The following is a 25329-nucleotide window of genomic DNA, read 5'->3' as shown; positions in this document are numbered from 1 at the left end:
CTCCATGACATCATGCTGGCCACATGACCATATAAAAGTCTTTGGACAGCGCTGGCTCAATGGCCTTGACGTGGAGATGAACACCACCCCCTATAGTCGGCAAAGACTAGCAGGGTAAACTCCAAAGGGACTCCTTCATTTCACCTTCATTGGAACTAGGGAGGGGCTTGTCTGAGAAGTTTCCTCAGATTTTTGGACCGGGATCAAACCTGTTTATCTAAACTTTGCCTTCATAGCATCTGTTCCTCCTGCCTTTCAAGACCATTCCCTATGTCCTCTCCAAGGCCCTTTCTGGAAAATAACAGGTAATCAAAACTGTCCTTATCAGCTGATACCTCCAAACTTCATCCGTTCCAGCCCTCTTCCAGGACCTTTGCTTCAAGTCTTAAAACACATCCTGATCTCTGAATATTCAGCATGACCACCACCCACCCACCCCGTCCAAGTAACCCAGATGGTCCCATTTCAAAAGATAGCAGGATCTGGAACAGATTGCAAGGCATAGGGGCAACTTACCTGGCCCAAACTTTGAGGTGTAGTTTTCTATTCCTGCAAGATCTAAATAGTGGTTCCTCCTTTCAATGTTTTCATCAACGCAGTGATGGTAGCACCCATTCGGTTCAGGCTTAGATTCGCCATGATGGTACCTATTCACAAATTACAGGATGCCTTTTAGTGTCATCAGACCATGTTAGCGAATGCCTTCAAAAACTAAGCTTTGTGCTTTCGGTAGAAGAAGGGAAACAGGAAAATGCTAAGAAGGTTGAATAAGGGAAGCTTTTGCTTACCCAAAGTATAACTTACTTTGAAATGATAAACAATAGAGACATTTTATTTTATTTATTTATTTTATTTTAATTCCATTTATATCCCGCCCTTCTCCGAAGACTCAGGGCGGCTTACAAGCTTAGCAGTAGCCTTCATTCTATGTATATGCCTGCTTATTAGGGCTTTCACACACCCCAGCGGCATTATTACAAAGTCAGCTTAATTGTCCCCAACAATCTGGGTCCTCATTTTACCTACCTCGGAAGGATGGAAGGCTGAGTCAACCTTGAGCCTGGTGGGATGCGAACCTGCCCTAATTGCAGGCAGCTGGTGTTACTTAAGGAGGCATTAGCCCACTGCTCCACCAAGGCTCTTATTTTGAACACTGATGGGAAATTAAAATTTGGATATTAAGTGCGAATGCAATTAAGATATGTTTTGGTTAGAAAAGTTAACCTAAAAACTGATATTATTGATATTATGAGAAAAAAATGTAACAAAGATGAGAAACTACCAGAGAAGTTTGCAGCCTGGCTACTTTGCAGAACTTTGCAATTGTTGGTGTTCCATTTTTGCTGGTCTTTTAAAATTAAAATTCTAACATTTCACTTCACTTCACGCATATCGTTAACAAGAGGGACGTTTAGCGGTGATGCTCATTCTTCCTTGATTTGTGGGGAGTTGGAGACAGTTTTATTTTCCATCAAATGGGCTCAGGCTAAAGCAGATATCAGCTTCAACGAACATCAATAATTTAATTGGACCGGTTCAACCCCTCCTTGTTCCAAGCTTCTGAACCGTGCCATGTTAACATGGGACCATCCTTGTTAATGTGGGACATCCTGTGGGGGAAATGTATCTTGGGCACAGCATTGTTTGAAAGGGCTCTCTCCTTCTAGAAGTGCTAAACTGAATGCTTAAATCCAAGGCTACCTAGCATGACATTTCTCCAGAGAGAGAGATAAAACATTTTGCTCCTGTTTACCTAAGAGAACCCTTTGGCTTCTTGTCACAACTTCTTACTTCTTCACCAGCTTTGCTCTCTACTCGATGCCTTGAGCTTTGAAGGTCTGCTTCCACAACACACACACAGAGGGAGGGAGGGAGAGAGAGAGAGAAAGAAAGAGAGAGAGATTGTTACTTCCTCTCTTCTTATTGATTTTTCTGGCACAGCCCAACTAAAAAGGGCACATCTCTTCTTGGCGAAAAATAGGTAGACAGATTCGTTTCTTTGCCTCCTCGCTTGAAGGCAGGAAAAGATTCAGCACACCTCTTGGAAATATTCTCCAATTTTAGAGGAGAAAAAAAGGGATTGAGTGAAATGTAGAAGTGCAAGCAGGAAAGATGTTGAAAGAAACTTTGGCCAGAGAAAGCAAGAAAAGAAAAGCTAATATTTTTAACCCGACCGACTGGAGTGGAGAACTCAGTCCGTTTCACTAAGGAAACTTTGCAATGTACTATTTCAATTGCCAATTTCCTTGAAAGGTTGCAATGCCACATCACACTTAAGCCAGGATTGATTAACCAATGGTTTCCTTTAATGCACTATTATGTCTTAGCTTGTAAAAAGCTACGTTGATTTAAATCCAAAATGAACAAATTTTATTATGGTTTGGTATAACACGCAAACACAGTCTCTCCCTGTCTAAGGAATGTCTTTGGATACTTTAGTTAGAGAAAGAAAAAAGACCCAAATCAAATCTCACCAGCGTGATTCAGCATGATGCTTCTCTTCTTCTGGCTCCCATCTGGAGCAACAGTGAGCTTAACCCTCAAAGTTTTACTAGAGTTGGGTGAATGATTTACAGAAGCATCCACAACTTCATAGATGGTATGAAGCAAGCTTGTAATATCCTAGAAAGAGAACAAAATACATGTGTAAACACCAGTAATGATAGTGTTTACTCTGCCAGTAGTCACATTTTCTTATTTCCTTTACAAGAAGAGTAATTCTTACCCAACAGTCTGAAATCCTACAATTACAATTCAAAGAGCTATGAATATTTTGTAATATCACAGGAGCTCAAACCAAGGTGGGTTTCCAGGAAGGCACAGGATAGACCATTGTAAAATTAGAATTAAAGAGCAATTGTGTAAAGATTCTAGCTCAGTTAATTTGCACACAAACTGTTTAAGTTATCAGGATATAAGACACTTCTCAAGGGAAGGAAACATATTCATATCCTCAATGTATATTCACTTCCTTAAAAGCCTCAAACATACCTGTTAATGCACTCATGAAAACTTATTTTACTAAATGATGGAACAAATAACCAACAAAGATAATATATTGTTGTTGTTGTTGTTGTTGTTGTTTGGTTAATTGTATATTATGCATAATTTTTATTTAGAATATGATTATTGTAACTATAATCCTGTATTTAGCTCTGGGAAGTGGGTGGGGGAAGTGGGTGGGTTTGGGGTGGGAGGGATTTGGGGATATATTGTAAAATTTTGTTTTTGTAAAACTCTTTAATAAAAAAAAAAGAAATCAGGCATCTGCGAGTTTAGGTTAAATATTTTCCAAAAATTCCACTCTGGTCTAATTCACTTAGCCAGCTCTCAACACATTCGTATTCCTGATGGCTTGGTCTCCCATTCCCAAATAGACACATTCCCACAACATGTCTATTGTCCCCTTCTCTTCTTTTGGTTTGGATCACACAACAGTTGTGGTTTAGAAGGTGTTAGATACTATCAGTGATAACCAGTGCTTTTTTTGTAAAAGAAAAAGGTGCCGGAACTCACACATGTCATAAAACCTGCCTTGCCTACCCTATAAGGTTCCATCCAAAAAAGGTGCCGGAACTCCGTTCTGAGCGTTCTATGACAAAAAAAGCCCTGGTGATAAGTCCCGGGTCATTTTTCAGTGTCATGTCAAGGTCAGCTAATGCCAGTCAGCAAATCATGGTCAAGATCACCCTAGCTTTGAAGGAGGCAGGAATTCAGCCATATTCAAAGTCATTTTTTTCAAATACGGATAGTCCTTGACTGATAGCCATTCATTTAGTGAACGTTTGAAGTTACAACAGCATCTTCTTGGCCGCTGCTGTGTATATATGACAGTTGCAACGTACTGGGGTCACATGATTCCCTACTGCAGCCTTCTGATAAGCATAGTCAAGGAAGAAGCCAGATTCATTTAACAACTGTGTCACCAACTTAACAACCAGAGTGATCCACTTAAGATCTGTGGCACAGAAAGGTCATAAAATGGGGAAAACTCACTTAACAACAGCAGAAATTTTGGGCTCAATTGTGGCCGTAAGCTGAGAATTACCTATATTAGTGCAGTGCAAGAAAGCAGTGCCTCTCTTGTTACTCTTGTAGTCCAGCCATTGAGAAAAGCATGTTCAATACATTATCCAGGTAGATTTAACAGGGAGCAAGTCTCTGCAGACAACTTTGCCGATGAAAGAGGTGTATAAATAACCCCGAGTTTCTTCTGCATTAAATCAGGATGGGTTCTTTTGCTTCACAACTGCTAAAAGTTGGCAGCATGGTTTGAAGGAGGCGAGGATCAGAAATAGTCTGCAATCCCTAAAGAAGGCTTAACATATTTTATAAAGAAAAGAAAGAAGAAGAATAAAGCCCCATCTCTACTCCATCCTTTCCAAGCAGAAAATTCGTGGCTCTACTTCCTGAATAATGGTTATCCCTGTATTAAATGCTGCATTGGAATGCACTTGCTGTGAGTGTTCTAAGAAATCCTGGTAAATTTTAAAAAACTGGTAGCCATCTAATCGAACAACCCAAGTTCCCGTCCACGTGCAGTTCCCTGAAAAACACCAACATTTAACATTTAAAAGCAAACAGCCTTTTAAGATGTAAAACCTCTACGCTTAATATGATGGGCTAATTAAAAGCCTCCCCGTGTTTCAAAAATGCTGCGACTTGTAGCCGAAGTGAAAAATAATTCCAGATATACACGAATTCCTTTCTAATGTAATTATAGTTTTGCACCGGCGTTCTGCATTCATCTATTCCAGAGACATCTTTCTTCAGTCTTGACTTCAAACACAACAGCTGGATTGTCTCTCTCTTTCTTATCCAAAGCCGTTTGATAGCTTAAACCCATAAAAATAAAAATAAAAATCTTGAATATGGGGAGTGGGGGGGGGGAAGCAGAAATGCGTCTTATTCTCTTTCTATATTCATTTCTCCTTTCTTTTACATCCTCTTGGTATCTCTCTTCACCTCTTCAGAAGCTCTATTAACACAGACCTCCTCCAGAAAGGCCTTAAAGCTATAGGGCATCCATAAGTTATTCACAAAGAACAACACTCAGCCTCCATAATAACCCATGGGCAACACAGTTTTCTCTGAAATGCCAGTTTTGCTCTGTAATTCACCACATCAAAAATAACACACTTCACACTTTGGCTAAGCTTCGCTCTTCTCCTAGCCGAGTCCGTCCCCCTTCCCCCCGCCCCCTTGCTGAATCCACAGGAATTCTGCATTCTCACCTTGTCGTTGTGTGAATTGCTGGTATAACACACTACCAAAATGAAATAGCCTACAGACAAAGCGGCAGAGAAACAATTCCAGGAATAAACGGCTGTATTTGTTATTTCAAGTGCAAGGTGAAGTCCAGACTGATGGGAAAACCTGGAAATATTGGGCAAAAAGCTTGGCCTGAAAGTTTGATGCATTTTATGGCTAACGGCTGTTGTCACTTCTAAATCTATACAGCATGTAAGCCTCAGCAAAATCTTACACTTTGCAAAGTCTTACTCTTTGCATCTTAGATCCCTCCTCGTGATAAATATGATTATCGGTCCAGCTGAAAAAAAAAAAGAAACTGTTCAAAGACTACGCTTGTTATTTTATTGGCTTGGTTTTTACACCAACTGGAGGAGCCAGAAAGAATTTCATATTTGCAAAGGATGCTCTTGACACTCTTGTTTGAGGAATAATTTGTCTCAGATGTTTATCACTTTCCAAATTCACACTTTTAAAATGTTCCTTAAACACACACACATACACGGACAGCGCTAATCCTTGACATTAAACAATGCCAACTGCAAAAACAAAACCAGCCAAGAATTCTACTGCAAGGATTCTAAAAGCAGAACCGTTAAAAAGTTGGGTTTATATTGAATCAAATTGAATACTTTATATGGCCAAGTGTGATCAGACACACATGGAATTTGTCTCCGGTGCAGAAACTCTCAGTGTATGTGCAAAGCAACAGAAGAATAATCATAATCATAAAACCAATAAGAGGGGAATAAAGAAGATAATAAGAAGGATAAATAATACAGCCATAATACATAATGTTAATGTGTATTAATTAATCGGTTAATAGTAATAAATGTTCATTCAGGATTGCAAATTCAGGCAAAGATTTCAATGAACATGAACCGGTTCTGTGGAGGAGTTTGACCCACAGATCAAATTAATGCTAAAAGTAGGTTTTCCAACTCATTGCCAACGCAATGCTATTCCAGATGAATCCTCCATATGATGATAGATATCAAACTATTACTACTTGGTATGCAGACATGCATTTGAGCAGGAAGTCTCCCACTTGGATTAGCTGAAGAGAGAAAGATCTTTGAACTGACAACACTGTGGTACACGGGTCACTTGTAGTTCCTATGAAAAATGTCCAAAATATATAATCTCAAAAACATTCCATAAAACAGGGGTTTCCAAACTTGGCAACTGTGGCTGAGGAATTCTGGAAGTTGAAACCCATAAATCTTAACAGTTGCCAAGTTTGGAGAACCTTGTTGTCAGGGATGAGTGAGCTGCACAGATTTATCTCAAAAACCTGCAGCAAATGAATCAGAGGCCCTAAAGAAAACCACTATGTAAAATTCGTGCTCTCCTGAGCTAGAAATATATATTGATTTATTGCGTGTACAACCTGCCTTTTTCTCAATTTTCTTCGCCCATGTTTTTTTGCCGTGTGCGGTTCTTGTGTGTAACTTGACTTACCTCACGGGTGACTCTGCCATTGTTGTCAAAATCATACAGAGTGAAGGTCCATTCTTGCCTGTTATCTTCTTCAACAGACACATCACACTGCAATTCCTAAGGCACACCCAAAAGTGCATACAGTTAACCAAAAGAAAAAGGCTAGTTTGTTGTCTAAAACATGCTTTGTCTGAAGATGCTTTTCCAAGGGAAAAATCTCTTAAGGTTCCCTTTTTTAGCAGAGATGGTTGAGAAAGTGATTAGGCTGTGGCTTCAAAGGGCCCCGCTGCAAGAAACAGATAATCTAGACTCTTTCATTAGGGCTGTCGTTGAAGACTATTCAAGGCATAATTCTGAGAGCATTGGTCATGCCTGTTGATGATTATTAATCGAGCCATGACTGGTGTGGTTACAATGATTCCTGCTTCCTTTAATCTCTCAGAGACTTTTGATATCATCACTTTTGGTATCCTTCTGGACTGCCTATGGAGATGAACATTTTAAAAAACGTTACAACTTCAAATAAGAGGTGTCAGCTTCCTTTTTTCCCCTCTCCAAAACGGCAATCATGTTTAGGGGCGATGTGTCAGCTGTTCTCGGATTGGGCAAAAAGAAGATGTTGAATAGAGCTTTTTAACCTAATTCCCTTGAGCTAAGTTTCCTGCCGAGTTTGAAACATTTTCAGTTTCCTTAAGCGCCCAGGAAAAACTCTGTAAAAGCTACTTGCAAAACCGCTTAGAAATCGGAAGTCAGATCCTCCGGTTTCAGAGAGAAAGAACAAGCCAATTAATCTAAAGAGAAGGCAGAAAAGATTTATGTGAAAGTTGCTACAAACTGGTTCCCCCAAATCCATCCATTGAAAAAAAAACTCTTTTCACCCACGGATTTTAAAGGTAGACTTCCTGCTCATCCTCGCTTCTGGCCCATGAAAAACAGCACAACATCCGAATCCAGACAACAACACCCCGCCAAGCTGCTTGATCGAATTCTGCACAAGTTGATTTCAGATTGAAACCTTAAAAGGTTTTAAGGCCAAGCAATGCAAATAAGGCCTCTTGGTATGAAGTCTGTAAATCAAGGATGTTAAGAGAATATACTTTAGACAACGCTTTATGCAAAACCAAAGAATTTTAGCCTTCTGATTGATCATCTTTCCCGGCAATGATACATTCAAAGATTCTGCTGATGTTGTGTCACTGGAGCCTGACATGAAATAAAAAAACAGACAGGCAGTCCTCCACTTACAACAGTTCATTTAATGAGTGTTTGAAGTTACCCTGGCATTGAAAAAAAGATGACTTATATCCAGTTGGGGGATTCAGATATGTGAACAACCAGTTCTCTGTGTGGATGCCGCTTCCGGAAGTCCATTCTGGGCCTGGGCAACAAAAAATTAGCTACTGGTTCTGCCGAAGTGGTGCAAACCGGCCGAATCCCACCACTTATAACCATTTTCCCCACCTATGACCATTGCAGCACCCCTAGGGTCACATGATCCAACATTCAGATGCTTGGCAACTGACTCGTATTTATGATGGTCGCAGTGATCCCCGGGGTCCCATGATCCCCATTTTGTGGCGGCCTGACAAGCAAAGTCAAGGGGGAAGCCAGATTCACTTAAGAACCAGGTTACTAGCTTAACCATTTCTGTCCTTCGTTTAACAACTGCGGCAGAAAAGGTCGTAAAATGGGTCAAAATCCACTTAACAAATGTCTTGCTTAGCAACAGCAATGTTGGGATCGATGGAGGTCGTCACTCGAGAGCTACTTGCATTAAAATAAAAAAAAATGGCCAAAGTCTGAGACATATCATGGAAATTATTTCCTTAGTTTGGGTTTTGACAGCGGGGTCCGGCCACCATTTTGGAACACAGTCTGGGGATGCCTGAGAAGAGCTAAAACTCAACCTTGTATCCAAGAAGACAAGGACCAACTCGAGTAAAGTAGTGAATCACTACGGTTGTTGAGTTAGCAAAACGGTTGCTGAGTGGCTTACTCACAGGCTTTGCTTGTCAAAAAGTCGCAAAAGGGGATGGCGTGACCGTGGGACACGGCAACCGTCATAAAGATGAGTCAGTTGCCAAGCGTCCGTAATTCCGAACGGTCGCTAAATGTGACCGTTGTACATGGAGGACTGCCAAGAAAAGATCCTGAAAGGACTCCTGTTGTTTTTACCTGGCTACGGTAAGAATTGAACGAGGGACTTTCCACTTCAGTCTTGTGTTTCCAAGGAGGAAAAAAAAACCTGTTTGCACAACCAAGGCCTCACCTCAACTTTACAGGACCCTCCTCACCTTACTTCTGTGAAACTCTCGCGGGGGGGGGGGCGTTGGAAGTCAAGGGGAGCCAAGCAAGGCATGGGGGCAATGAGAAGAAAAGCGGTGGCACTCAAGGAAAATAAACAGTTCCAAATAGCTCTGGCAGGATGGAAGAAGGCCTGAAATACCTCCTTGATCTGCTGACTTGAAACCAATTCCCTACAGCAGTTAACGGCAGAGCCCCTTCTTCCCCTGCTGAGTTCAAAGGCAGCCGTCTCTTGCTTGTTACAGGCCCGGGCTTGAAAGCTGCCAAAAGACCCCTACACAGTTGTGGAAGTGGAGGTTCAGATTACACAAACATTCTTCAGCGTCCTTAAAAGCCAAGGCGTAGCCGCCGCCGCCGATTTAGACCTCTTGACTGTCATATTTCAGACTCCTGGGTGCCATAAAATGAAAGCCTCTCCTGTGTACTCAGCCCCTCTGCTTGCGCCACTGAGGAGCTCTGATCTCAAAGGCAAGCGGGTACCTATCTCTACGCTTCCCAAGGGAGGAGACAGACCCCTTGCACAACCCAGAGATCGAAATCAGCAATGTGCATCGTTATGGTTGGACAGACAGATGTCTAGGGCGCATCTGTCATTCTTATCCGCCTATCATCCTTCCCGAGGACCTGGGATAGGCAGATGTTGTTCTTTGAGGGTGTTGAAGATAATGTTACAGGGCGGAAGCTGATCCAAGTCAAGCTGCCTTTTGCAATGGACTGGTGAATTTGTCAGTGCTGATGCTGATGACGACGTTCAAGTGGTGTTCCAGATGTTTCAGGATCGAACCAAGGCGCCAATTATTATTAGCACTATCTTTGCTTTCTTTGACACGTTCATTATACTTCTATTTGCGAGGGTTTATATTTTGGGATTTTTTTTCCAGTTGTTTCTCTTCTGTACTGCCCGAGTGCACTATCCAGAGTTTTTTTGTCTTTCTTATCATCAATTGTGAAAAAGAGGTGTTATGTGGGGAGGGGGGAAAGGAGAGAGGGAGGAAGAAAGGAAAGAAGGAAGGAAGGAAGGAAGGAAGGAAGGAAGGAAGGAAGGAAGGAAGGAAGGAAGGAAGGAAAGAAGGAAGGAAGGAAGGAGAGGGAAGCAAAAAGGAAGGAGAGAAAAGAAGGAAGGAAGGAAGGAAGGAAGGAAGGAAGGAAGGAAGGAAGGAAGGAAGGAAGGAAGGAAGGAGAGGGAAGCAAAAAGGAAGGAGAGAAAAGAAGGAAGGAAGGAAGGAAGGAAGGAAGGAAGGAAGGAAGGAGAGGGAAGCAGGAAGGAAGGAAGGAAGGAAGGAAGGAAGGAGAGGGAAGCAGGAAGGAAGGAGAGAAAAGAAGGAAGGAAGGAAGGAAGGAAGGAAGGAAGGAAGGAAGGAAGGAGAGGGAAGCAGGAAGGAAGGAAGGAAGGAAGGAAGGAAGAGGAAGGAAGGAAGGAAGGAAGGAAGGAAGGAGAGGGAAGCAAAAAGGAAGGAGAGAAAAGAAGGAAGGAAGGAAGGAAGAAAGAAAGAAAGAAAGAAAGGAAGGAAGGAAGGAAGGAAGGAAGGAAGGAAGGAAGGAAGGAGAGGGAAGCAAAAAGGAAGGAGAGAAAAGAAGGAAGGAAGGAAGGAAGGAGAGGGAAGCAGGAAGGAAGGAAGGAAGGAAGGAAGGAGAGGGAAGCAGGAAGGAAGGAAGGAAGGAAGGAAGGAAGGAAGGAAGGAAGGAAGGAAGGAGAGGGAAGCAGGAAGGAAGGAAGGAAGGAAGGAAGAGGAAGGAAGGAAGGAAGGAAGGAAGGAAGGAGAGGGAAGCAAAAAGGAAGGAGAGAAAAGAAGGAAGGAAGGAAGGAAGGAAGGAAGGAAGGAAGGAAGGAAGGAGAGGGAAGCAAAAAGGAAGGAGAGAAAAGAAGGAAGGAAGGAAGGAAGGAAGGAAGGAAGGAAGGAAGGAAGGAAGGAAGGAGAGGGAAGCAGGAAGGAAGGAAGGAAGGAAGGAAGGAAGAGGAAGAAAGGAAAGAAGGAAGGAAGGAAGGAAGGAAGGAAGGAAGGAAGGAAGGAAGGAGAGGGAAGCAAAAAGGAAGGAGAGAAAAGAAGGAAGGAAGGAAGGAAGAAAGGAAGGAAGGAAGGAAGGAAGGAGAGGGAAGCAAAAAGGAAGGAGAGAAAAGAAGGAAGGAAGGAAGGAAGGAAGGAAGGAAGGAAGGAAGGAAAGAGAGGGAAGCAGGAAGGAAGGAAGGAAGGAAGGAAGGAAGGAAGGAAGGAGAGGGAAGCAGGAAGTAAGGAAGGAAGGAAGGAAGGAAGGAAGGAGAGGGAAGCAGGAAGGAAGGAAGGAAGGAAGGAAGAGGAAGGAAGGAAGGAAGGAAGGAAGGAAGGAGAGGGAAGCAAAAAGGAAGGAGAGAAAAGAAGGAAGGAAGGAAGGAAGGAAGGAAGGAAGGAAGGAAGGAAGGAAGGAAGGAAGGAGAGGGAAGCAGGAAGGAAGGAAGGAAGGAAGAGGAAGGGAGGAAGGAAGGAAGGAAGGAAGGAAGGAAGGAAGGAAGGAAGGAAGGAAGGAGAGGGAAGCAAAAAGGAAGGAGAGAAAAGAAGGAAGGAAGGAAGGAAGGAAGGAAGGAGAGGGAAGCAAAAAGGAAGGAGAGAAAAGAAGGAAGGAAGGAAGGAAGGAAGGAAGGAAGGAAGGAGAGGAAAGCAGGAAGGAAGGAAGGAAGGAAGGAAGGAAGGAAGGAAGGAAGGAGAGGGAAGCAGGAAGGAAGGAAGGAAGGAAGAGGAAGGAAGGAAGGAAGGAAGGAAGGAAGGAAGGAAGGAAGGAAGGAAGGAAGGAAGGAAGGAGAGGGAAGCAGAAAGGAAGGAATCTTAAAGCCACTCGAATCATGGAAACCTCATTGACTGTGTTAGATATCAGTGAAGCTACATGAAAAGTCCCTGTTTTCTCAAGGATGTCTCTCTGTTTGATTCACTAATTCTATTTTGAAAGAGCAATCAAAGAGGCACAGGGTGGGGGGAAGTAAAGATGAAAGCCTATTCTTTTCCAACTTCAGTTATCAGTCCTGGAACAATTTTGGCAAGATCACTACCGGCCTCTGAAGACTCTTAATCTGTCCACTTAGCTGAATTTATATCAAGGAGGAGAATTAGATCACTGAGTTACTTGTAATTGGCTCTGTTTACTCCCAGCATTATCTGTATCTTCTACAGCAACAACACACTGATCACCTTTGGCAAGAATGTAAGAAAAGAGAAACTCAGAGAAAGAAGCGTAATGACAGCCAGCAGAGAAGATTCATTAATGCCAAGATATGAGACATTAGAATAATATGTATAATAATATATTTAAATTTTGCCACAGTTGGCATCCCTGGTGCTTGGTTGGCACTTGAGAAAGTTCTCCTCATGTGAGCTCATGGAACTTCACGGAACTCCTGCACGCACAAGAACACACCAAACAAAAGGTTTCCCTTGAACCAAGTTTGATTCCTAGTGATTTCCTGGAATGAGCTACGTTTGTTGTTTTTTTCCAGTTTCTCAGTCAAGTCTACACTCCTGGTGGTCCTGATCAAGTCTGATCCTGCTTAGCTCTTCCAGATCAGCTAAGGGCAGCCAGTGCTGCAAGCCAATTGGCCATGAATCTAGAGCTTAATTCACAACTGTAATGATTCCATGCGACATAACTGGGGAAGCTTCACATAAACACACATGCCCCACTATAATTAAAGTGTTTAATTAATAAAGATATTGAGACTGTAGAAAGAGTGCAGAGAAGCCCAACAAAGATGATCAGAGGACTGGAGGCTAAAAACATACAAAGAACGGTTGCAGGAATTGGGTATGACTAGTTTGATGAAGAGAAGGACGAGGGGGGACACGATAGCAGCCTTCCAATATCTCAGGGGTTGCCACAAAGAAGAGGGGGTCAACCTCTTCTTCAAAGCACCTGAAGGCAGGACAAGAAGCAACGGATGGAAACTAACCAAGGAGAGAAGCAACCTGGAACTAAGGAGAAATTTCTTGACAGTGAGAACATTTAATCACTGGAACAATTTGCCTCCAGAAGTTGTGGGTGTTCCAAGACTGGAAGTTTTTAAGAAGAGATTGGAGAGTGATTTGTCCAGCATGGTAAGGGTCTCCTACTTGAATAAGGTGGTTGGACTAAAAGACCTCAAGGTCCCTTCCAGCTCTGTTATTCTGTAATTCTTTCGGTTGCTCAAGATGCTTTTGTAAACAAAAGCTGGAATAATCTTCTCAGGAGTTGCAAAGTTTTTGAACTTTGAGAGCAAACTCTGCTTGTCCCATGGATCAACTTGGATTCTTCAAAGGTCTGGTCTCCTAATTAAGTAAAGTCAATCAACCACCCTCAGGAAGCAGATTGAGATATGACGATGTAACAACCTGGAGAGGTCTGCCCATCATCTGAACCAAGCTCTCCCTTGTCCTACTGGTTGCTGCCTCATTGTCAGTTTGGAAGTATGATTCAACTGCTAGCATGGTGGCCTCTTGTATGTACAGCAGGAGATGGAGGAAGAAAGCATGATTATGGGGTCACCTCCAATTCTTTACAAATCTGTCCTTTTCCAGGATATGGATTCTAGGCAATCACTTCGCAACTGCAAACACACAACATAATCCTCCACAATTTTTATTATGCACTCCCAAATAGGGCAGAAAGCTAGCAGTTCTCTGAACCCTTGAAGAGTCTTCTGTCTTCCAGGAAAACAGGGCATGCATTCAAGGAGGCTTGTGAAATGTTTCAAAGACAAAACATTTCAAGACTCCAAATGCCGTTTCAAGTTCAAAAATGGGTTATTTCATCGTTTCTGGAAGCGTTCTGATGTTGTTCCAACTCTCCTGGAAGAGTTCCAAGTGCAAACCAGAGCTGTCTTGACCTCAGAACACTCCCCAAATGTTTGGAAGAAGAACAGCAATTGCTGTTTTGAACGCCGCTTGCATTTGCAAAACCACTAATATGGAGCCGATTAGGAGTCAAATTGGATGGGAACGGCATCTTTTGAAGATCTCAGAGCAACTGGCTGCCCTAACAAAAGGACGACATGCTTTTACCTCAAATTTGAGCTGCTTCTTGGCATTTGTGCGGACGTCGGCTTCCTTTTCAGCTTTCTTTTCCTCACCGCTGCGAGCTCCGTCTGTCTTTTCTGGAGGCAGAGCAACTGGGGGTGAAAGAGAGAGGCAGAGTTAAGGAGAATGCTCTAGATGTTGGGTTGAGTTTAGCTGTAGGGATGCACAAGACACCAGGTTTCCCTGAAAGTAAGACCTACCCTAAAAATAAGCCCTAGCTTGATTTTGGGGGGTGGGTCTAGTACAGGGGTAGGCAACCTTGGCTCTTTGATGACTCGTGGACTTCAACTCCCAGAATTCCTAAAGCCAGCATGGCTCAGAGCCAAGGTTGCCTACCCCTGGTCTAGTAGAAGCCCTAGCCAAAAAATAAGCCCTAGTTTGGGGGCGAGGCACAATCAAGCTACGGCAGGGGTGGGTAGGGGTGTGAATCTGCCCCACACACGCCACACTCACCTTCCAGCCAGGCCTCTCCTCACCAGCCCTCTTCTTCTGTGGCGTCTTCTGCAGCCAGGCCTGCATTTCTCAGTCACAGGCCTTCCAGAAAGGCATGAGTGCAAAATGGAGGCTGGAATGCAGCTGCAGAAGAAGTGGACCTGCTGGGCAGGGTCATCAGTGCCGGAGGTGGGTATAAAAAGACACCCCCCAAAAATAAGACCTGATGCCTCTTTTGTAGGCAAAAAAAATAAAAATTAAATAATAAGACCTGGTTTTATTTTGGGGGAAACACGGTAGCTCAACCTTGCTCCGAGTGCAAAAGAGACGTGTTGAGCATCCTAAGCATGAAACAAACCTTTTGGAGTTTTGTTCTAAGCCTGACACAGAGCACATTTTTCCCAGCATGGAGCCCAGTTTAACTCTATTGAGAGATGCATTTTCCAGTGCAAACTCTTTGCACCTCAAAACATTCAAACTAGGAGCCCAGAGAGCTTTCTTCTGAACATGACATAGAACCTATTTAAAAACCCATATTTGTCAACTATGTTAAATTTTGACTTCATTTTCATCAACATGGTACAACCATGAATTTTACATGGAGTTCTGCTGAGAACAGTAGCTCCCTAACTTTGACATCCAAAATATAATTTGATTTAACAGGTTACAATATTAACAAAGGGTTCTACTCGCTACGGAAATACCCTCTGGATGAAGAAAAACAAACTTTAAAAAAAATACACACAAAGGTAAAACAAAAGTGAATTTTAAAAAAGAAAAAAAGAGGAAGTATTAAAGTATTCTCTACTAAGAGAATAGACTTGTTACAACTTGCAGGAACACATTCATTTCTCATTCAAAGCCAACAGAAAGCATCAACCAGTCCACACATAAAACTAAATTGGATTTTTTTTAAAAAAAATCTTAATGCCACAGTGCTTTGGTTTGCACACAGAACTAAAAGCTACAATGGCTAACTTCACCACTGCAGTAAATCCTTCAAACAAACAAGCTGCTTTATGGGTTAATGTTATGCATCAGCACAAGTTATATTTTATCCTTCATCAGCCTTAAATTAAGTTTCTGTGTGAGGGCAAGGTAAGGGCAACCAGAGAAGAAGTCTAAAAGAGAATAAATGCTCTTGGCTCTAAGCTCTGCAGCATAATCTTTCTCTATGTTCAGAAAGATAAATAAATCATTAAAATAACACATTCTGGCAGGTAAAAACTGTGCTGTGACAAATTAGGTCCTTCAAATATAAAAAGTAAAGACTATCAGAAAGATGACGGAGAAGGAAAAGCTTGCCATATAAATGTCTTGGACATACGTTTTAATATGGCGTGCAGGCAAAGATCTCTTCTCCATTTGGCCTACAATTTGGTTGCTGGAGCTACTTGTACTTCTGTATTTGAAGACGCAGCGCAACGTCACTTTTCCCAATAATTTCCCCCTTTCTGTCTGTCTCACGTACTTGCAAACCAAGTGTCAGAAAACAGCAGCCCCAAAGCTAGTCAGATGTCTAGTAAGAATTCAAGAATTCTCCAAGGCACCTGAAGGCAGGAGAAGAAACCATGGATGGAAACTAATCAAGGAGAGAAACAACCTGGAATTAAGGAGAAACTTCCTACAATTAATCAGTGGAACATCTTGCCACCAGAAGTTGTGGGTGCTCCATCCCTGGAGGTTTGTAAGAAGAGATTGGACAATGATTTGCCTGAAATGATATAGGGTTTCCTGCTGAAGCAAGGGGTTGGACTAGAAGACCTCCAAGGTCCCTTCCACTTCTGTTATTTTCTTATTCTGCTAGTTGCCCACAGGCTCAGATATGGTCACAAGCAAATCATGACTCCTTTACAAGAAATCAAACCAAGGATGACTCAGAGGTAATCCTTGACTTACAACCATTCATTGGAAGTTACGACGGCACTGAAAAAAGTTGACTTATGACCAATTTTCACAATTATGACTATTGCAACATCCCCCTGGTCATGTGATCAAAATTCAGGTGCTTGGCAACTGGCTTGTTTTCTTGCAGACGTTTCTTACCCAAACTAGGTAACATCATCAGTGCTGGTGAGGAGTGTGGTTTGTTGTCATTTTATTTTCTGGTGGCTTGCTCTGTCAGTGTTGGTGAGGGTGGTCTTAAAGATTCCTTGGTTGGGTTGTTTGCTACCTTCAGGTGCTTTGGAGAATAGCTTGACTTCCTCTTCTTTATGGCAACCCCTGAGATACTGGAACATGTCTCTCCTAGTCCTGCATTGGTTACCAGTTGTCTTCCGGGTGAGGTTCAAGGTCTTGGTTATGATCTTTAAGTCCTTACATGGCATGGGTCCGGGTTACCTCGGGGACCACCTGCTGCCGGTGTCAACTCCCCTCCGCCCTGTGCGTTCCCACAGAGAGGGCCTCCTCAGGGTGCCTCCAGTCAGGGAATGCCGACTGGCGGCCCCCAGGGGGAGAGCCTTCTCTGTGGGCGCTCCGGCATTATGGAATCAACTGCCGGTGGAGCTCCGGATGGCATCAGACCTCCGAACTTTCCGTCGTGGCCTGAAGACCCATTTATTTGAATTAGCTGGTCTGGCCTGACGGGGGATTTGGGTTTTAAATAGTTGTTTAGAATTGTATTATTGTTTTTAACTGGGCATTGATTTAATCTTTTTTTTAACTTTTGTATTGTTATTTATATATGCCCTGTGAACCGCCCTGAGTCCCTAGGGAGAAGGGCAGTATATAAATTAAATAAAACTAAACTAAACTAAACTAAACTTCTCTTCATTAAACTAAGGTAAAGGTAAAGCTAAAGGTTCCCCCGCACATGCGTGCTAGTCGTTTCCGACTCTAGGGGCCGGTGCTCATCTCCGTTTCAAAGCCGAAGAGCCAGCGCTTGTCCGAGGACGTCTCCGTGGTCATGTGGCCGGCATGACTAGGCGCCAAAGGTGCACAGAGCACTGTTACCTTCCCACCGTAGCGGTCCCTATTTTTATACTTGCATTTTTACATGCTTTCGAACTGCTAGGTTGGCAGAAGCTGGGACGAGTAACAGGCGCTCACTCTGTTACGCGGCACTCGGGATTCGACCCGCCAAACTGCCGACCTTCTGATCGACAAGCTCAGCGTCCTAACCCACTGAGCCACCGCGTCCCTTCTTCATTAAACTAGACCTGCCCAATTCCAGCAACCATTCCTTATATCTTTTAGCCTCCAGTCCCCTGGCCTCTAGTATGTTGTTAATGTCTATGTGTCCCTTGATGGCTGATTGTCAAGAGTGCCCGGCTTCTACAAATTCCCTGGCATCTTTATCAATTTTCTAGGCTGGTCACAACTACAGATACAACTTTTCCATAAATGAAAAAAGGCATCGCCATTTGTGGAATATAGATCTATTTCTTTAAAGCCTCTTTCAAAAGCAGCCCAGAAAACTTAAGATGGACAGCTATATGAATCTTTTAAATAAACATGTACATACGTAAATAAACAGGCTGCCTAGGATGAAAGATCACTGCATCAGTCAAACTGCTCAGTCTTTGGATTAGATAGGATAGGGGGAAAATATCAAAGGATAGCATTTTGGGCTTGAGGCAAACAAATTTTGTTTTAACACGTGTTTAACCGAAATACAGAAAATGTAAGTGCTTTTAGGCTATATGCCCTTCAGCGGTCTGTTTCTATGCATATGAAGCAACACAGGACAGTTAAAGAGATCTGCTCACATCTCTCTCACACACACAACAGAAAAGCAATGCCCTGAAAAGCATCTATAACGAAAAATGCGAACAATGACCGGGAAGAGTTAAGATTGGCAGCGCGACAACCCAAGAAAAACCACAAGGCAAAATGCGAAGAGTTCAGCTGGCTGCCATGTGATCTTCCACCCAAATCCTCACCAACAATATTACATTTGTCTAGGCAAGATTGCTATCTTAAATAAAAGGGAGATCATCAAGGATCCTAACTGTCAACTCAAGAGCAGTTCAAAACAGATCCATGGGCAAGATCACTTCTGGGAAAATCTCTTTTCCCCCCCCTGCCCCCAAGCACATTCACACAATGAACACAAACGCATTCAGGAAACCAAACACCTCAGGTCTGCAATTGGAAAAAAATGGCATAATTTGGATACTTGTGGGAATAACTATGCATTAGATGAACCAACAAAAGGGAATGTCTAGGTCAGAATCGAACTGTGGGCTCCTTGGTGCTCTCTGAGCTTTGTGATTTGCTTGCAGACATTTCATTACCCAACTAGGTAACATCATCAGTCCTGTGCTGATCCTCCTCATCAAGCACTGATGGTAGAATAGAATAGAGCTGGAAGGGACCTTGGAGGTCTTCTAGTCCAGCCCCCTGCTCAAGCAAGAGAACCTATGACATTTCATACAAATGGCTGTCCAATCTCTTCTTAAAAACCTCCAGTGTTGGAGCATTCACCACTTCTGGAGGCAGGTTGTTCCACCGGTTAATTGTTCTCACTGTCAGGAAATTTCTCCTTAGTTCTAGGTTGCTTCTCTCTTTGGTTAGTTTCAATCCGTTGCTTCTTGTCCTGCCTTCAGGTGCTTTGGAGAATCGCTTGATATTCCCTAATCAGGTAATAAAACCTCTGCCAGAAAACCATCAAGTCCAAAGAACACCAGTTACTTTCAATATGTCCCAAATCCTGGGTAAAATCCTTTGCAAGTGCTGTTTGAGAACATTTTCCAGACGCCCTCAGAAGAACTCTTTCTAGACCAATGTAGGCAGCGGTGTCCTTTTTTCACTCTTTGGAATTCATTTCTATCCTTTGGGTGTCCATATGCACATGCCTGCACGGGTCTATTTACTCGACATGTATGGCACATAGATGCAGAGACAATGTTAAGTTTCTCAAACAGAGATCTGAGCTTGGAAAAAAAAGACCCAGCTGCTTTAATGCTCCTTCCCTGCTTTGACCTTAAAGCTGTATTATAAAGGTAGGTTGGAAACTCTGCCTTTTGTTTCGACAGGACTTTGGTACCTGCCAGAGGAGGCAGTGTCTGGGAAATACCAAATTTGACGGTTGTTGACATTTCCTGGGTCCTGTCTCTAAACATTGGCAAGACAGACTTTCTAGTTAACCTGAAGGGTCTGCCAATTTCTTCTTATTAACTGTAAGGCTGTCTTCCTGCCCAGAAGAACCAGTGAACTGAATGGCAGTGCTCAGAAAGCACCCAGGACAGATGTTAGTCATTCTGGGACTCCCCACGCTTACCAAATCAGGCGTGCTCCCTCCTGTGCAAAAACCCAATCACCCTTCTCCAAAATGATGGTGGCACAGCTAGTCCTCCATTTACAACCATAGTTGAACCCAACACCTCTGCCACGGTTGTTCAGTGAAACACTGCAGTCGTTAAGTTAGCCACACGGCCGTGAAGCAAATCTGGCTTCTCCGTTGGCTCTGCTTCTCAGAAGGTCGCAAAAGGGGATCACGTGACGCCCCAGGACATAAATACGAGTCAGTTGCCGAGCGTCTGAATTTTGATCATGTGACTGCGGGGATGTGGCAATGGTCGTAAGTGTGGAAAAAGGAGTCTAAGTCATTTTTCCCCCCAGTGATGTAATGATGTTCGAGTGGTCGTTAAACGGATTGTTCTTAAGTAAAGGACTTGATACAGGTAGTCCTCCACTTATGACCGTTTGGTTAACCACCCTCTGAAGTTAAACCACCAGGACTTTAGTGGAGGCAGGGAAAGTTTGAAGATGAAAAAAGTCTGCAGATGAATTAGCTTGTTCCACCAAGTATTTTTCTTTGTTTTTTCGAAGGAAAATTTTGGAAAACAAATACCAGCTTGCTTGACACATTTAATTTGGGGGATAGTTAGGTCGATGTATTAAATTCCTGCTTAAGAAGCCTGTTTTTTTTTGGGGGGGGGAGAAATGGGGGCAATGAGGACCCAGATTGTTGGGGGCAATTAAGCTGACTTTGTAATAATGCCACTTGGGGGGGCGAAAGCCCTAATAAGCAGGCATGTACATAGAATGAAGGCTATTGCTAAGCTTGTAAGCCGCCCTGAGTCTTCGGAGAAGGGCGGGATATAAATGGAATTAAAATAAAATAAATAAATAAATAAATTTCTGAATTTACTAAAACTGGCCTAAGCAAACCCAATCAGTGGACAGTTTTTACTCCTTAGTCCAGAAAAGTGGGGGGGGGGAGGAATAAAAATGAAACTATCATATTATCTAAAACTAAGGCTTTGGGTTTTCATTTTCAACTGAACGAGGATTACATCTTTGAAAACACATCTCGTTTGCTTCTTCACAGCCTCTCTTTTCTCTGCTGCTAATTAGGAAGTGTGTGCCTCCAATGCCACAGCACAATGTTCTTTTTCTATCCGAAACTGAAAATGCAACAACGGGAACAAGGCCCGAGAAATATTGCATTTCAAACACAGCGAAACGGGACTCTCGCATTAAAGAGGCTAATTGGTACAAGAATACTTCCAGATTATCTGTTGCTGAGGTCGGTTAATTAATAACGTCTATTTGTTATTAGAGAACCAGGCCCCACAAAAAGGTGTGGACAGGGAGAGGATTCCATGACTGTACTGTCAATCGGCATTTTGTACTGTTGAGTTGTGCCCAAAGTCATCACAACACCAGCCTTTGTAGAATGTTATGTTCAGGATTATAGACGGCTACCACCTCCCATGAGTTCTGCATAGCTGATAGCACATTACACTTCAACCAAAATGTGGAGTCTCTCTCTCTCTTTGCGCATTCTGTCAGCTGATCCCAACTGGCCAATCTCTGACCCTCGCCTTTCTCAATCTGAATAATTTATTTGACTGGACAGTCAGAAGAAGACAAGGGGATCACACCGAGAAGACATAAAGAATTAATAAACATTCTCTCCGTCTGCATTGATCATTAATTCAACCAAAGTAACCCACTTTTTAACTTTAGAACCCCATAAATAAGTTTTTTTCCCCCTTCAAACACGCACTGGAAAAGAAAATTGACAGATATCATCAAAACCATATGGCAGTCCTAAACTGCTATTAGTTAGCAATTATATCACTTCAATACTAGCTCAGGCACCTAACTTAATTCTTTGCACTAAATAGCTTGATGAATTTATATAGCAGACAATCATTTCTCTTTCTAATTAGTGGCCGGGCTGGTAATTTTTCATCAACAGCAGCAAGCTAGATTAAATGCTATACTTGACCATCGTCACCCAAGCTACTTTGATGTTCCCTTTTCCAAGCTTCAGAATACCTTTTGGATGGAGATCAGACGGCATTAAACAGAATTACTAATTAATTAAGCAAAGTTAAATTCTAAACGCTGTTTGTTCTGTTAGCCAAAAGCCTCAACAGAACAGGCTTTTCCCATCTCTACTGAGATCAAAGGAATATATATATATATATTTTCCCCTATCCTAGCCCTCCCGCTCATCCTCCTCCTTCGAAAGTTAGCAAGTTCAGTTTAGAAGGATGAAATGCTGTATCACTATGTACAGAAAAGCCTTTTCACACACACAAAAAAAAAACCAACACAAAAAACCAACCCCACAATGTTCCAAATTACTGCCTCATAAAAGAAGACATACAGCTTGTGTTGGGTCTCACGACTTGGGCAGCAGATGATGGTGCAAGAGACTCCCAAATATTAAAAAAAGGAGAAAAAAACACCCTCTGGGAGATCAGCAGATGGGGCGAGGAGAAGGCGGTTTTTATAGCTCCTGGGAGGTGCAAACCCAGAAATAGGTTATGGAACATTAGCTCAAGCAGCAGATGGAAAAACGCCTGGAGACTGGTAAGCTTTGGAGTACAGTCCCAGAAAAACGTTCCCAAATATAGGCAGGTTGAAGAAATAGGGTGGAATGGAAACCTAAATTTAATTTAGTTCTGCCGGCTTTTAAGCTTAAATTAATGATAGGTAGCCTGGTTGCTTCTCAAGTACTGGGTCATCTTTCCTTGCAATCATCTTAAAAATTGGAGGTGCCACACAAGTGGCCCTCAAAGATTTGGGGTTGGGGTTGGGGGGGGATCCCCCCACATAGGTGGTCCTGGATGAAACCTTTGGCTTCAGGTATCTGTTTAGAAGAGAATATCTGAAGCTCAGGGTTGGAATGAGGGGTCCCTGATGCTCTCTGAGCTTGGTGCTTTTCTTGCAGATGTTTCATGACCCAACTGGGTAACATCATCAGTGCTAGAAGGGAGTGGAGTTTTGCACTGATGATGTTACCTAGTTGGGTCATGAAACGTCTGCAAGAAAGCCACCAAGCTCCAAGAACACTGAAGACCCAGATAGAGAAATGGCTCACAACGGGCTACACAAGAAACACAACAGGGTCCATATTCAGCTGTGTGAGATTGTGATAGCCTATCAGGACATGCATAATAAATTTCCTTGTGGCTTACCTGGGTCTGTCACACCTTTAGCTGGGTTTAACCTTGCCTGGGCCTCGTCCAGTGGCTCAGGATTTTGCTAACTCCTACTTCTAACAAAAGCGGGGGGGGGAGTGTCAAGAAAAGTGCAACAGGGTGAGGAAATTCAACCACACACTCAGAATAGCACAAATTGCTCTTTTGTCCTCGGAGTTGCTCAGTACAGTTTACAGATACAAGTCCTTTCTCTCCTTCAACCCCATTTTTTTTACATATTTCTGTTTCCATCATCTTTTTTTAATTATTTCATTTTGATTTTTGGAGGGAGGCTGTATGGTGATCCCTTTAGGGATGTTTCATTCTGAAGTTCCCAAGGAAAACTATACAACACTAATTTAAATGAAGGTTGTGCGTAGGTAATATCATTAATAATGCAGACTTTGATCCCCAACCAGTCTCTCGGCTAACTTAGATGTGCCAAACACACAAACACACACACACACACACACACACACACACAGAGCGCCCACATTTGCCGTGATAACAAGAGCTCTGAAAACACCAAGATGATGGAATAATCATATCAGCCTTTTCATCAAAATTGCTTCCCATGGGGAGAGCTGTCACTGTGATCCTCACAAAGATCATCGTAAAGAAATAACGCTGGGGAGACCAGTTCTGAATGTCTTTCTGATCGCTATGAGCCATCCAAACCATCCTTGTTCCTGCAAACCAATTTAAAATTTACATTGTAAAACATACTGTCCTAGACTGATGCTCCAAACATCTCTGTCTCTTCTTAAAAAAAAGGTGCAGCCCAAAGTTCACACGCATTGTATAAAACAAGGCCCCCTTATTTTTATATGGGTAACTTATCATAATGTCCGTATTTTGACTAGGAAAAAAAAACATTGATAGGCTGTCTCACTTTCCACACAACCTGGAAATGATTATCATTTATTTGTATACCATCGTTAGCATGAGTTTTCACGGTAGTGAAGAACCACTGCTCATGCCAAAGGGGAAGATGTGAAGGCGGTTTGTACTTAGACACCTAAAAATGTTTTTTCCCCAAGGATGACCCGTTGTCCATAATCTCTTTGGATGTTCATTTTAAAAGACCCACCTTCTGGAGTAAGCTAAATTTCAGTCTACGTTATGTATTTTATGCTACTTCGTTTTCTTGGAATGGAAGTTCTAGACTTAACATCCTAAGTCCATCCTTATTCCCCCACAAAACAATACGTTGAGATTGTTAGCAAAGTTTTGCTCTAAACCACTTTTCCTCAATCAAGATCTCTCTAAATGTGAGGGACCAAAATCCCAGAATCCTACCAGCCCTGTGAAATCCAAGCCATCAGATTGTTCAACTAAAACCGGCCAGCTGGTTGCAAGCTTGTCAATAAAGGTAATTAATGTTTACCTGATTTCAAGAAGAAACTGGACTTTATTTTTCCTTGAAAACATTTTGCTTCTCATCCAAGAAGCTTCTTCAGTCTTCAACAAAGTCCAGTTGCCTCTTGAAAATGGACCTTTGGGACCATCATGACCTGGAATGACTGAGAATCTTCATAGACGATGCTTTAAATATAGTATTTTCTTTTAACTTAACAGAAAAAGTTAACAGAAAACCAGCGTCGGAAGGGACCTTGGAGGTCTTCTAGTCCAACCCCTTGCTCAGGCAGGAAACTCTATACCATTTCAGACAAATGGTTGTCCAATCTCTTCTTAACTCACAGACGAATAGCGGTTTCATTAAAATTTAGGGGCAGAAATATAAGGGGGGAAAAAAGAAGTTTGACTCCAGATAAATGCTAGGATTGTCAAAAAAAAAATTACATTCCTTCATAGGAAAATAAAGCTGAGTGGTACAACTACTACGAGGTCTGGATATGATTGAGATGAAACATCTGTTAAAAGGAGAATGGAAAAAACCCTCCCCTCCACCCCACTTAAAATACATCTCTATTTTCCATCCCTTCTTCTCAAACTTAAAACACGTGATGAAATCCCTGAAGCTACTTCAGAACTATAAAAAGTCACCTCAGTATCTGAAGCCAGTCAGAAACTCCACCATTCACGCTGAGCTTTTATGAAGAGCAGATTTTAAGAGGAAGGAGGGGGTGGGTGTGTGGAAAGCTATAATCTGTCAAGGTAACAAAGGCTACCTTATTCTCTGCTTGTTGAGTAAAACTGAGGTGGTGGGGGGTTTTTTTGGTTGTTGGGTTTTTTTTGCAGCTACCCGGAAAAAAATAAAAGTTGAAACACACATACAGTAATAAGGTCCCTGACAGTTTTCAATGCTCTTCAAACTAGGACCCCAAGCTGGCTGAAGTTCTTTCCTCCGCCCCCCCCCCTTTGGTTTTTCTGCCCCACACTTGCTGTTAAGCATTATTTGTTACAGTTTTCCCCAAGTACAATGGGGTTGTTCTGTCTGGAAAACATTCACACACACACACACACACACACACCCCCGCCGGGGGCTTAGAGAATTTAACCAAGCCATAGGAACGTAATGAAAAGACAGCTTGCAAGTTCTCTCC

The 25329-nt window shown here is 42.6% G+C and overlaps 1 protein-coding gene across 1 annotated transcript in view; it reads right to left on the bottom strand.

Annotated features, from left to right (window-relative positions):
• NKD1 (NKD inhibitor of WNT signaling pathway 1) overlaps nucleotides 1-25329 on the bottom strand; it is a gene marked incomplete at its 3' end in the record, with an annotated part of 78202 nt that overhangs the window by 1428 nt on the left and 51445 nt on the right. Inside the window, exons 5-9 of the mRNA XM_083370877.1 lie at nucleotides 13995-14101; nucleotides 6712-6807; nucleotides 2475-2622; nucleotides 1754-1838; nucleotides 517-647 (exon numbers count right to left, since the gene is read on the bottom strand). Of these exons, the coding sequence (XP_083227003.1) occupies nucleotides 517-647; nucleotides 1754-1838; nucleotides 2475-2622; nucleotides 6712-6807; nucleotides 13995-14101 (567 nt within the window). The remainder of the gene's footprint in view (nucleotides 1-516; nucleotides 648-1753; nucleotides 1839-2474; nucleotides 2623-6711; nucleotides 6808-13994; nucleotides 14102-25329) is intronic.

This window comes from Vipera ursinii, assembly GCF_947247035.1.
Source record: "Vipera ursinii genome assembly, chromosome: 10".
NCBI lineage: Eukaryota > Metazoa > Chordata > Lepidosauria > Squamata > Viperidae > Vipera > Vipera ursinii.
Note: the sequence above shows the minus strand (reverse complement) of the source record. Positions and strands in the feature narration are given on the sequence as shown.